We start from the raw sequence: 13720 nt of genomic DNA on the forward strand, positions 1-13720 counted from the left end.
AAATGAGTGCCAGTTTGCTGATATCCTGTGCCAGAGTGGCGATCCGTCCAGGATTGTGCCCAATAGCCAAGGAGACTGCTTAGGCAGCACCAACGATCTGCACAGAGTATGGTCCAATGGATGGATGGATGGATGGAACCAACTCACCCACCTAGTTTTTTCACAACTCGTCCACAAATTTTTTTTTGTTGTAAAATCATGCTATATATCGTTTTTGGCCCCATTGCTCAATGGTGAAGAATCAGTTTGGAATTAAAAAAACAAAATTCTCATATCCGGATTTGGATCTTCATCAAAATCAAATCAATCCGTCCTTGTTGACAAAATTTTGTCTAAATCCGAGCACAACTTTTTGAGACATCCTGCTCACAGACAAACAAATAAAGAAACAGACAGTGGTGAAAACATAACCTGCATCCATCTTCGATGGCAGAGGTAACAATCTTTTTTCATTGACAGTGATGACTCTCCCCCGCCACAGAATCCATCACACTTTCTACAACTTAATAACAGGCCAGAGTCCTCCAAATTAGAGTAAAACATAACAATTAGAGCCATTCAAAATTGTGGAAAGCACATATCTGGCATTTCTGCAAACGAGTGCATGACAAAGAGAAATGGAATTGGTGGATGCTGATTGACTCTTTTATGCTATATATTTTTATGCTATATTTGCAGTTCGGCCTCTGGATGCTCCAAAGGCCTTTGGCTGGTAGTGACGTGGGATGAGTAAATATTTGGATAAATGAGCCTTTATGTTGCATATGAAGGAGCGCTAGTATTGTGTACAATGCGACCTGATGTCAGAAAGCATCAATGATGTGATGGATTAATTTTGAATTATCATTATTCGAATCAACATGATATGCATGACATGACCAAAAGTATGTGGACACCTGCTTGTCCAACATGCCATTTCAAAAATCATGAGCATTAATATGGAGTTGGTCCCTCCCTTTGCTGCTATGACAGCCTCCACTCTTCTGGGAAGGCTTTCCACTAGATGTTGGAACATTTGCTTCCATTTAGCCACAAGAGCATAATTGAGTTTGGGCACTGATGTTGGTCGATTAGGTCTGGCTCGCAGTCAGCGTTCAAATCCATCCCAAAGGTGTTTGATGGGGTTGAAGTGAGGGCTCTGTGCAGGCCAGTCAACTTCTTCCACACCGATCTCAACAAACCATTTCTGTGTGGACCTCACTTTGTGCATGGGGGCATTGTCATGCTGAAACAGGAAAGGCCTTCCCCAAACTGTTGCCACAAAGTTGGAAGCAAAGAATCGTCTCAAATGTCATTGTATGCTGTCGCGTTAAGATTTCCCATCACTGGAACTAAGGGGCCTAGCCCAAGCAATGAAAAACAGGCCCAGACAATTATTCCTCCTCCACTAAACTTTACAGTTGACACTATGAATTTGGGCAGGTAGTGTTCTCCTGGCATCCACCAAACCCACATTCATCCGTCGCACTGCCAGATGGTGAAGCGTGATTCATCACGCCAGAGAACACGTTTCTACTGATCCAGAGTCCAATGGCGGTGAGCTTTACACCACTCCAGCTGACGCTTGGCATTGCGCATGGTGATCTAGGGCTTGTGTGCGGCTGCTCAACTCTGGAAACCCATTTCATGAAGCTCTCGACAAACAGTGTTTGGACTGACCTTGCTTCCAGAGTCAGTCTGGAACTCGGTAGTGAGTTGCAACCGATGACGGACGATTTTTCCACACGACGCGCTTCAGCACCCGGCGATCCCGTTCTGTGAGATTGCGTGGCCTACCACTTTGTGGCTGAGCTGTTGTTGCTCCTTGACATTTCCACTTCACAATAACAGCACTTAGGGTTCACCGGGGCAGCTCGAGCAGGGCAGAAATTTGATGAACTGACTTGGTGGAAAGGTGGCATCCTATGACGGAGCCACGTTGAAAGTCACTGAGCTCTTCAGTTCAGTGTGGCCCATTCTACTGCCAATGTTTATCTATGGAGATTGCATGGCTGTGGTTGATTTTATACACCTGTCAGCAATGGGTGTGGCTGAAATAGCCGAATCCACTAATTAGAAGGGGTGTCCGCATAATTTTGGCCATGTAATGCATGTTCCCGTACGAAATGGTGTATCTATATTTTTCTCAGTGGGCTGGTGTAAAGCTCAGGAGCTCATTTTATGAGTATACACTGTATTTTACTCTACCCCCCCTTCCCCCACTCCCTACAATCTCATGCATGCACCATACATACTCAAAAAATTCAGACATAAAATAATGTGCAATTACTTACCAATAATCCTGCCTACTAATAATTACTAATAATCCTGCCTCTGAATGGCCTCCTCCTCCATTGAAGCTCCCAATAACAGAACACATATTAACACTGTATGAGCTGTTGTTGCATCAATATAGTCACAGACCTTGGTCATGACTGCAACAGTACAACTTGATGGCACATGTTTGATGCCGTGAAAATTCCCTGATCAGGTATAAATTAGCACAGAGTATCGTACTTCCAGTGTATTACTCACGGTGGGGAAGACTTGGGGTGGGTTTTTCTCAGTGGAGTAAGGGGAGTTTGGGGGTTCGTGCTTTGTCGGCGCAGACGAGGCGTCCATGCGGTGTGCTCTTTTGGCACAGCAGATAGCCCAGCAAGACTGCTGCACCTGGAAGCATTGCAGAGACTGAGCAGAGACAAACAAGACCTACCAGCACCTTCAATAAAAAGAATAACTGTTTGATTAAGTATGTTATCGATCAAGAGCAGCACAGGAATATACTGTTCTCCATCAAGTGTATACCATCATATTGCAGGAATTAAATGATATTTTGACTCTGCAACTTCTATGATAAATGTGTAAAATCCAAAAAGCGGCCGCATTTATGCCTCAGAACCATTTAAGTGTGCATACAAAGGTGGGGGGGGGGCTAGCTATTCCATCCCACAAACATTCCCTTTTGACGTTAAAGATACCGTGGTACATTTCGAAAAGAAAAGGCACGCAAAGCAATGCCCCCTTTTTAGTAAATATTCGTGGTTCAATACAATAGCATTGTTGAAATGGCTCCGAGAACTAAGAGGGTTAATAATGTTCAGTATAGAACAGTTATTTCCAAAATATGCCTGGCATTGGATTAATGGTGAGGGTGATGGGCTTGGGACCCGAGGATCCTGAGTTCAAATCCCCTTTTCCTGTTGAATTAATACCAGATGGGGTTGACTCTGCCTGTCATCCTTCTGAGGTCGGCAAATGAGTGCCAGCTTGCTGGTATCCTGTGTCGGAGTGGCGACCCGTCCAGGATTGTGTCCAATAGCCCAGGAGACTGCTTTGGCAGTACCAACGCTCTAAACAGAGTAGGGTCCCGATGGATGGATGGATTTCCTGAATGAATGGCTCGAGTAAGCGTGAAGTAATTAATCGTGTTATTACCTCTGCCAACGAAGGTGAAGGAGGTTATGTTTTCACCTCTTTCTGTCTGTTTGTCTGTGTACAGGATATCTCAAAAAGTTTTGTGGACAGGTTCGGTGTGTAACAAGGACATACTGATTCGTTTTTGGTGAAGATCCGAATCCAGATCCGACTACTGGAATGTTTAAAGTGATTGTTCACCATTGAGAGATCGGGCCAAAAACAATATACAGCATGATATCTCAAAAAGTTGTGGACAGATTCGGATGAAACTTGGTGGACACGGGTGTGTGTCAAGGAAGAATCAATTTGATTTTAGTGAAAATCCCTCTCTCTTTCTTCTTCTCTCCTCTCTCTCTCTCTCCCCTCCCTCCTCTCTCCCCTCCCTCCTCTCCCCCTCTCCTCTCCGTCTCCCCCTCCCTCCTCTCCATCTCCCCCTCCCTCCTCTCCATCTCCCCTCCTTCCTCTCTCTTTCCCCCTATCTCCTCTCCCCCCACCCTCTCCTATCTCCCCCCCCTGTCCTCTCCTATCTCCCCCCTGTCCTCTCTCTTTCTCCGTCTCTCCTCTCTCTTTCCCCCTCTCTCCCCCTCTCTCTTTCCCCCTCTCTCCTCTCTCTTTCCCCCTCCCTCCTCTCTCTGTCCTCTATTTCCACTCTATCTCCACTCTCTCTGTCCCCCTCTATCTCCTCTCTTTTCTTTTCTTCTCTTCTCTCTCTCTCTCTCTCTCTCTCTCTCTCTCTCTCTCTCTCTCTCTCTCTCTCTCTCTCTCTCTCTCTCTCTCTCTCTCTCTCTCTCTCTCTCTCTCTCTCTCTCTCTCTCTCTCTCTCTCTCTCTCTCTCTCTCTCTCTCTCTCTCTCTCTCTCTCTCTCTCTCTCTCTCTCTCTCTCTCTCTCTCTCTCTATATATATATATATATATATATATATATATATATATATATATATATATATATATATATATATATATATATATCTATCTCACCCCATCTCAGTGCTCCCATCAGCAAAGCGACGGATGGTATTTGCTAATAATTAAATCCAATAAATGAACACAGTGTGTACATGTTTGTTTTGTTTGTTCAAAACAATCCAAAATCCTGAAATTCCTTGGTCTTTTATCCTGAATACTGGCAACCCTTCGGTCCCAAGGTTTCCCAGATTTGTGGTCGGTTACCTGTACTTGCTCTTCCACAAGCCGAGACTATGAATACAATTTTTTTTTATTTAAATCAAATAATTTAGCATTCCCCTCTCCCTCCCCCCACCCTTTTCATTTCTATTGTCAATTCCTCGACCTCACATGCCTCCCCATTCTTGCATACATAATATGTAGACATCCTATAATGGTGCTACAAGACCATGCATGGAGAACACAAAAAGGCAACTTAAACAACACGTCTTTTAAAAGACGATTGGAAAAATTGGTTGCAAAGTCATTCATTTGGATTTGCTGCTTTTCCTCTTGGCCTCATTCCACAGCCTCAGCAAGTCTCAGTTGCCTGAGCACATGGCTTAGCCTTTGTAAAAACGAAATAACAACAAACAAACAAAAAACTCCTTTCTTTTGACTTTTGACATCCACTCAACTTAATGGTTTTCCAGCAATACCACAATTAATATGTTCACTTGGAGTGCTAAAGGTAACACACCTGATTCATTGAATGCACCCACACATCAGTATTTGCATAACTCGCATTTTGTGATGTGTCAAATGCCTTCATCACTTAGTGTTTTCAAAACCCTCAAATACATTGTGTGTACAGGTAGAGGACGTTGTTCCAAAAATGGATGAAAACAAGCCAGCTTCACACCTCATCCATCCTTGTGTATCTTCAACCTGGCTATGCCATACTACTGCCTCTTCCATTTACCTCTCCCATTCGACTCTCAACATAACCGTTAAAGAGGATTGGGGAGTAATTTTGGCAAAATCAAATTTCCTGCCAAATTTCAATCTGTGTTCACAAGGCTTCTCATATTTGAGCAACCTTGGCCTACGTGAGTTATTGACATACGAGCAAATGCAATGTACAGGAAGACGCAACAATCTCAGTCAACAGACGGTAACAAAATTAGATACTACTACTCCTTTAATGCCACCCACCTTCTTATAGGGTCGGCCAGGGGAAAGTTTTTGGCACAACACCTTCACGAATCGGCCGGTGAGGCCTGACATTCAAACTGAAGCTGGTTTGGGCAGGAATTTGTAATTTGGACAGGAATTTATTCCAGCAATATCTCACCTACTCTTCGTGAAAACACCGTGGTCTCTAACATCCACCAAAGAATGCTGGCAAATGGGAACAACCGGCTTAACGTTCATCCGAGGGATGGCATTTCTGGTGCAACATCCTGCCTGCAAAGTAGCAATGTGACAGTTTATACTCAGGTTGGGAATCAAACCCAGACTAGACAACTCTAAGGAAAGTGTGCTTCATCACAACTCCATCATCGATGCATAGAACCGGAATCGATGAGTAACATAATTCAGACGACAGCTGAGAATCGAAGTCGATTCTCATATAGAGAAAACCGCCCAAGCCTAACCAAAATGTGAGTAAAGCAAACTCGAGATATTTTTCCCCCCACGCTGTACGAAAACAACAATGACTGCACTGTGGTCACAACCTGCGACACAATATATATATATATATATATATATATATATATATATATATATATATATATATATATATATATATATATATATATTAATTTTTTTCACCTCCTATGTCCACTCAACTCCATCATCATTGTTCATGTCCCTGTATTTATGTGGTGAAAGCTGGGTCTGAGAATAAAAAAAAACAAATCATTACCCACGGTTCAGATTACATTCTCCAGACTGTCTCGTTAACCTTGTGCCGTGTCTGTCCCGTGTTCCCATGTGAATGAATAACATTAGACAGATAAGATTCCTCTATCTCTATCTCTATGGTAATAAACCTTTTGTTCATAGAAACCTGTACGTGGTCATTCGAGGTACAGGACTTCGCCATTCAGCACAAGTAAATTGGCTTTGAAGATGCGGTAACGGGCTGATTGGGAAACACGCATTTAATGCACCATTAAAATATTAACTCAACACCTCTCTCATCCACGTCAGCCTCCGCCACGGTTACAACAGAACGAGCTGATTCGTCACACGGTCACGGATTGTTCAACCCCAATATACGTTCAAAAATTACGTAATGCTCTTTTTTTTTAGTGAGGAACATACGGGCTTGATTAAACCTTACTAATCATTTTTATGATTAGATTTTTCGGGATCCCTCATCGTGATGAACACTCGACCCAAAAAAAGCAAATGGAAATTTGCCGCAACGAACCGAGACAGTGTATAATCAGCAGAGGCCTCCATGCCAAATGTGTTAGGCCCACCAGAAAACCATGATGGCAACCATATAATTTTGGCTGGGTGCCATGGTGGGTGGATTCAAGCGACAGATGTCAAGTGGGTGTGGTCCGGCAGCTGTCCAACCAATGGGTGCACATTTCAAAAATTGACCGCCAACAACAAAAACAACAACAGCAACAGCAGCAACAGCAATGGGGAGCTCTTGTGGCAGGTAAAATGGACATATGGCAGGTAAAAAACAACGAGAGGGAGATTGTAATCAGCTCTATCTGTCTGTTCCTTCTGTCACGCTAACTCCTCCTAAGCGGTTGTGCATACATTCACCAAACTTGGTCGTTATGATCACCACATGTCATGAAAGTGCAAGGGCAGTATCATTTCTGCCCCCTCTCCCTGAGACCCTGTGGCGGGGATCAAAATGTGAAATACCAAAAAATGCAATTACTTGCACATTTAAAAACTTTTTAAATAAAACTTTGTATGTGCTATCAACATCTTTTGGATTTCACAACCACTTTATACCCCAAGGGGTGGGAACTGAGGGTCACAGGGGTCCAAACGGGGAAAAAAAAAATTAAATCAAAATTTGACATTGGGTGATTCCTGGTGTAACCTTTTTGGCATCTTTACCTCTGTCACCGAAGGTGGCGGAGGTTATGTTTTCAACCATTTCTATCTGTCTATCTGTGTGCAGGATATCTCAAAATGTTGTGGACGGATTTGGACGAACTTTTGTGGACAGGTTCAGTGTGTGACTACGATGAACTGATTGGATTTTGGTGAAGATTCAGATCAGGATTCGACCACTAGAATATTTAAAGTGATTCTTCACCATTGAGAGATCGGGCCAAAAAATGATATATAACAGGACATCTCAAAAAGTTGTGGAAGGATTCGGACGAAACTTGGTGGACACGTTGGGTGTGTGACAAGAAAGAATTGATTCAATTTTGGTGAAGATCCGAATCCGGATCAGGATCTGATAATTTTCTAAGTGATTCTTCTCCCCATTGATTGACTGATAAGACTATCAAACCATTGAGAGATTGTTCCAAAAAACGATGTAGTATTGTATAGCATGAAAGTTAAAAAAGTATTGGGTCCGATATGTTCTCGTGGATCAGGCATTGCGTGGAGGAGGTATGTGCTCAACAGAGAGCCCTTCGAGTTAACCTCCGCCATCTTCGAAGATGGATGGAGGTTACTGTTTTCACCCCTTTCTGTTTGTTATCTTGCCAAAACGAAGTTTTTGCAAGATATGTTAGTCAGCTTGTATGTTTTTTATTTTATTTTTTATTTTTTTTGTTTGTCTGTAATCATGTATAAAAAATTCTGCAGAGCACAGTTATCATTGGAAATTTTTGTAACTTCGCATATCAGAGGCATATAGAGGTCCCTTTCAGTGCACAAAATTTTGAAGGTCAAGGTCAAAGGTCAAGGTCATTTTGTCGCAAATCAGGAGAGTCGACAAAACCCTTATTTTTTGAGTAATTTTGATCGGATCGTCTTCAAACTTCATGGGAATATAGTTCATGGTCTGGTGCTCAGCTGATTAATTTTTGGTGGCGATTGGCCTTGACCTTCATGGTTCGCGCCTAAGGTCAAACATATTTGAACCCAAGGTCAAATTTTCAAGTTTTAGGAACCATATCGTGTAGTACCTCAAATTGAACACCTCGATGAGTGCTTTCTAGATATGTCAAGCTTGAGACATTATGACATCATTTGGTGACAGTATGAGGCAAAAGCATATTTTTCATGGTTACTCTGTAGAACGATTCTCATCGGAATCTCTCGTAGGCAGATATTCCTCAAGGAGTCGCTCCTGGTGGATAGCAGCTCTGTTCACCTCAGTGTGACCTTAAAGAAGTCACACATGGTCACCTTTTGGCAAGATACGGGTCACCCTGCGGGTGACATTGGTTTATTTGTTTGTTTGTTTGTTTGTTTGTGAACAGTATTACGGAAAAACTCCTCGACGGATTTCGACGAAACTTGGTGGGGGGGGGGATTAGATATGGTCCAAGGATCATGCCATTAAATTTTGGACTTGGTCCCCCCCCAAAAAAAAATTGTAAAAGAAAAATTATTTTTTTTTGCATTTCTACATGTTTTAAGTGATTTCCAACCCCCCGCAAAAACAAATTGTGAGAGAATTTTTTTTTTGCATTTCTACATGTTTTAAGTGATTTCCAACCCCCCCAAAAATTTAGAGAAAATAAATTTTTTTTTTGGCATTTCTACATATTTTAAGTGATTTCCAACCTCCCCCCCCCAAAAAAAAAATTGTTAGAGAAAAAAAATTTTGCAACTTTTTTTTCAACAAAATTTCGATTTCTTTTTTTTGCATTTCTACATGTTATAAGTGATTTCCAACCCGCCCCCCCCCCCAAAAAAAAATGTTGGAGAAAAGAACTATAACTCTGTCAGCACTGTTGACATATTTAATGAATAAGATATAAGGTTCACTTGAGTGACCCAGCAGTATTGGCGGCGGAGGTTTTGCACTCTCCTGAGTGCTCCCCCTCTAGTTCAACTTTGCTTTAAGGTGGGAAGCGTGGGGATGCGATGATGCACCAATCGACTTCGCTCTCATCTGTATTTGTAACACAGGAAAGTGTTGATATTTTTAAGAATGAATTTTAGTTGAAATTACTATGGGATAATATTTTAGAATTAAAGGATCCTAATACTGCATCTGATAGGTTTGAATTGTATCTTGTATGATGAATATTTCCCATTAAAGACAATTAACACTAAATAAGGAAGTTGAAACCACAGTTGAATGAAGGAATTTTGCAATATATCACATATAAGAACAAACTATATTTAAGATATATATATATATATATATATATATATATATATATATATATATATATATATATATATATATTTAAACAAACCCTTGAGTGCGCGTGAATTAAGATATTGTTGTAGGAATAACTTTAAGGGGGTAACTTTGCATAGTACAGGATAGTTATCTCCAATATTGCATGTATTAGCAAAAGCATGAGGTAATTTAATTGTGATAAAAGGTATATGTTGTTTTATGAGTAGAAAGCTGCAGTCTTCCCTTTCTAAAGTGTTTGTGTAAAACCACCATTCCTGATAGGTTTTTTTTTAATGTCCTCACCTTTGTAATCTGTCTTTAATGTTATTTCAAAGGGAGCAACAAGCCATCGGGTGTAACTTTCGGCGCGAAGCCGCGGGATCTGTGAAAAGGGCACGTCCCCACCATGTTTGTCGAACTTGCGCAAAGCTCAAGTGTGGGCAACACATTGATTGACGGCCTCAACGCCAATAACAGCAGGGTGGTCAACGTGGAGCTATGTCACGGAGCGGGCACAGCCAGAGGGGATAAAGGTGGGGGCAACTGGGGACGAAACGAGTGGGACTTTGGACTCGGGTGTGAAAGGCTGTGTGGGTTTATGTGTGGTTGGCATGACAGACACGCCCCTGCTGCTCAGTGCTTGCCACCACCCCACCACCCCACCTCCTCCCCTCCCCCCCTCCTCCCCTCCCCCCCTCCTTCACCGAGACCTCTGCAACTTGCCACGTGATTGGTCTGAACTTGCGACTCATAGACGTTTGAACCATGCCTGGCAGAACAATCGAGCAGTCAAGGTTTCTCCACATTATATTCAATGTGCCCTGCCTGGCACAGCTGGGGTATTTCCATCTCATCCAATCCATATCCTGTCGTATGAAAGAGGCCTTAAGGAATTGTTTGATTCAGGAAACTACCGTTCCTTTATTGATTGCATTGTTATGTCCATCACCTAAGGTGGACGGAGGTTATGTTTTCACCCCTGTCCATCTGTGTATTTGTCTGTGAGCCGTACATCTCAAAATGTTATGGATGGATTTGGACGGATCTTGGTAGGCAGGTTGGGTGTGTGACGAGGACAAATAGATTCAATTTTGGTGAAGATCCAGATGCACAAATTATTGAACTTTCTAAGAATATAAGTGATTCTTCACATTGAGAGATCAGCCAAAAACCATATACAGCACAATATCTTAAACAGTTATAGACGGATTCGGACAAAACTTGGTGGAGGAGTGGGTCGGTGACAAGGACAGGCCAAAAAGATTTTGGTTAAAGGGGCTGTCACACTTTGACGTTTTAGCCAGCGTATGGCAAGGTATCAACATGTATGTAAAACGCTGGCGTACACTGAACTATTGATGTTTTTTAAGTTTTGGGCGTATAATAACGTGTTGGATGGATGCATAACGTATTACTAACGTACACAGAACGTTTCAATCACATATAGATAACTTAAACCAACGAATGCTTAGCATGTTGTCGGCGTTCACAACCTATGCCCAACGATAGTCTAACTTATGCATAGTGCACGGTAGCGTATCGCCGACGATCACATGGCGTAGGCTATTAATAGGCTGCGGCTCCACGATTCAAATCATAACCGCACTAGACATCGAAGTGTGATGCCGCTGTCACACCTTGACGTTTTAGCCAGCGTATGCCGACGTATGAAAAATTTTCCGAACCAAGCTGGCACACGTCGAATACGTTATGGGTAAGTTTTGTATACGTTAAGAGCACGCTGGCATACGTAGTAGTACGCTGGCATACGTCGACAAATTTTCAGCATGTTGAAAATTTCTCGACGTACTCGACGTATGACATACGTTCCGCATACGCTGGCCATAAGTTGAAGGCACGCTACGCGATCGTTGACACACATCGACACACGTTACTTGTAAGTTACTCATAAGTCGAAACACGTCAATGTAATGTTTAGCGTCAGTGTTCCAGACTCCCTGGTTTTTTTTTTTTCTTCGGTATGACGGTGATGTTGACACTTCGATTTCTAGTGCGGTTATGATTTAAATCGTTGAGCGGCAGCCTATTATTATATTATATTATAACCGCACTAGAAATCGAAGAGTCAACATCACAGTCATACCGAAGAAAAAAATAATAATAATAAATAAAAAAAAACAGGGAGTCTGGAACACTGACGCTAACCATTACCTTGACGTGTTTCTACTTATGAGTAACTTACAAGTAACGTGTGTCGACGTGTGTCAACGATCGCGTAACGTGCCTACAACTTATGGCCAGCGTATGCGGAACGTGTGTCATACGTCGAGTACGTCGAGAAATTTTCAACATGCTGAAAATTTGTCGATGTACTCGGCATACTACGATGTATGCCAGTGTACTACGACGTATGCCAGCGTGCTCTTAACGAATACAAAACTTACCCATAACGTATTCGACGTGTGCCAGCGTTTTAGCCAAATTTTTCATACGTCAGGCGTACGCTGGCTATATCGTCAAGGTGTGACAGGGCCTTAAGGTCCGGATTCAGATCCAGATCCAGCTTATCAGCGAGCTACAAAACAATGAACTGTTCAGCCTGGTGAGGTACGCGCTCGACCGAGTGCCGGTCTCGTTCCTTTTTCTATTCCCGCCTCGTGTGCCAATCCATCGATGCATTGGAAAATTGCTGAGCATACACTAGAAATGGAAAGCTGAACCATCAATTAACAAGAGCAAAGTCGACGGCGCGCCGTCGCAAGTCCCCACACTTACCGCTTAAAGCAAAGTTCCACCATGAATGACTCAACATGAAATTGTGAATATTAAAAAAAAAATTTAAATCTGTTTTAACCCGTGACCCCAAGTCCTCACCCCTTTCATTACGGCGAGGGTCGTCCTCACCCTTACCCTAATGAAACATTACACGTAATTTAAGTGTCACCATTCGTGATTACCTTGACTTGAGGTCATGGGGTTAAAACAGAAGACCATGGGAAGACAAAAACAAACCTCATATCGCTTGTTCCTCTGCATGTGTGAGGCGGGTCTAGTCCCCGGCTCCAGGTCCGCATTGTGAAACGTCCCTCATCCCTTGGTGCTCTCTTTTCGGAATCACAAAGTTGTGACTCTTCAATGTGATGTTATTGATGAGCGGCCAGGGTGCTCAGGCGGTTCGACATTGATGGAAATAATTCAACAAGAATTATGACTTTTCTGCAGTTCATGTCTCCAACATTTCCAACAAGTTAATAGAAGAACAGCCTGATTTTTTTTTTCTTCCTCCAGGGTGGTCACGTTGATCATCCATTTTTAATGTTGTCCCTTTCTCAGGTAAAAAAAGGTGAACTCGACGAGGAAGTAGGGATATTATGGTTTCGGGAAAGATGGAACGAATTCCTTTTTCTTGTAGTAGAAGTTTTTTTTTTTTTTTGCTTCAATAGTTCGCAAAGTATACTTTTAATCAGTAATACGTCAAATTAGTGGCTGTATGAGAAATTAACGTCACGGCAATTATGACGTATTGCCAAGAGATGACGACATAGTCGTATTGACGTCAACACACTGCTCAGTCAGATTAAAAACCTTCTCTGAGGAAAGCAATCAACAGGTGAGCTACACCTCCCTCGAAACGCACACACACACACAACGTACGAGCGTGTACCAACTGGCACACCACGGTCCCCCACACCCGTCCACGTGGGGTTGATGACCCGCTGGGCGGTGTTATTCACCATCTACATCCCGCTCCATCAATCGTTGCTTTATCGATCTCCACGCACTAACCATCGATAAGCAATCGCCAATTGTCGAGATCTCTGGCTCGGCGACGCCACATTCCGGGATTCTGAGGTAAAGTGTGAAGAAGAACGAAAGGGATCGGGATGCGAGGGGAAAATACGATGCAAAAAAAATTAGATAAAAAAAAACAAACGGACGGTTAACGGGCCGCTCACCGCTGGCCCGGCCGCATGGCCCGTCTTCTGGCCCAGCGCGTCCGACTCGTCGCTTCCCGTGCTTCTATACCCGGCCCGTTCCGCTCCGTAACCTTTCAGGGAGCGAAGTCGGTTCCATCGGCCAATGGGGCTGTTCGGCCATGGCCCGAGCCCGAGAGAAGCCGTCGCTGCGCCGAACGACGCGCCATGACGGCGTGACGTCACCAGCGGGAGGGGGAGTC

General features: G+C 43.0%; 1 protein-coding gene across 15 annotated transcripts in view; it reads right to left on the minus strand.

Moving 5' to 3' along the window:
• Positions 1 to 13720, minus strand: part of PLAG1 (PLAG1 zinc finger) — a 36748-nt gene extending 23028 nt beyond the window's left edge. For 12 of the 15 annotated variants that reach the window (XR_015049474.1, XR_015049471.1, XR_015049470.1 and 9 more), the window contains exons 1-3: positions 13500 to 13720; positions 13330 to 13390; positions 2515 to 2649 (exon numbers count right to left, since the gene is read on the minus strand). Coding sequence is in view for 4 of the 15 variants with exons in the window: in XM_085846995.1 (XP_085703121.1) it covers positions 2515 to 2649; positions 13330 to 13390; positions 13500 to 13516 (213 nt within the window). In the remaining 11 variants the exon portion in view is untranslated. Of the gene's footprint in view, positions 1 to 2514; positions 2650 to 12555; positions 13173 to 13329; positions 13391 to 13499 lie in introns of those variants that run through there. The other 3 variants (XM_085846998.1, XM_085846997.1, XM_085846996.1) reach the window with 3 other exon arrangements.

This window comes from Eptatretus burgeri, chromosome 11 (genome assembly GCF_056783735.1).
Source record: "Eptatretus burgeri isolate ZD-2024b chromosome 11, Ebu_testis_v1, whole genome shotgun sequence".
Taxonomy (NCBI): Eukaryota; Metazoa; Chordata; class Myxini; order Myxiniformes; family Myxinidae; genus Eptatretus; species Eptatretus burgeri.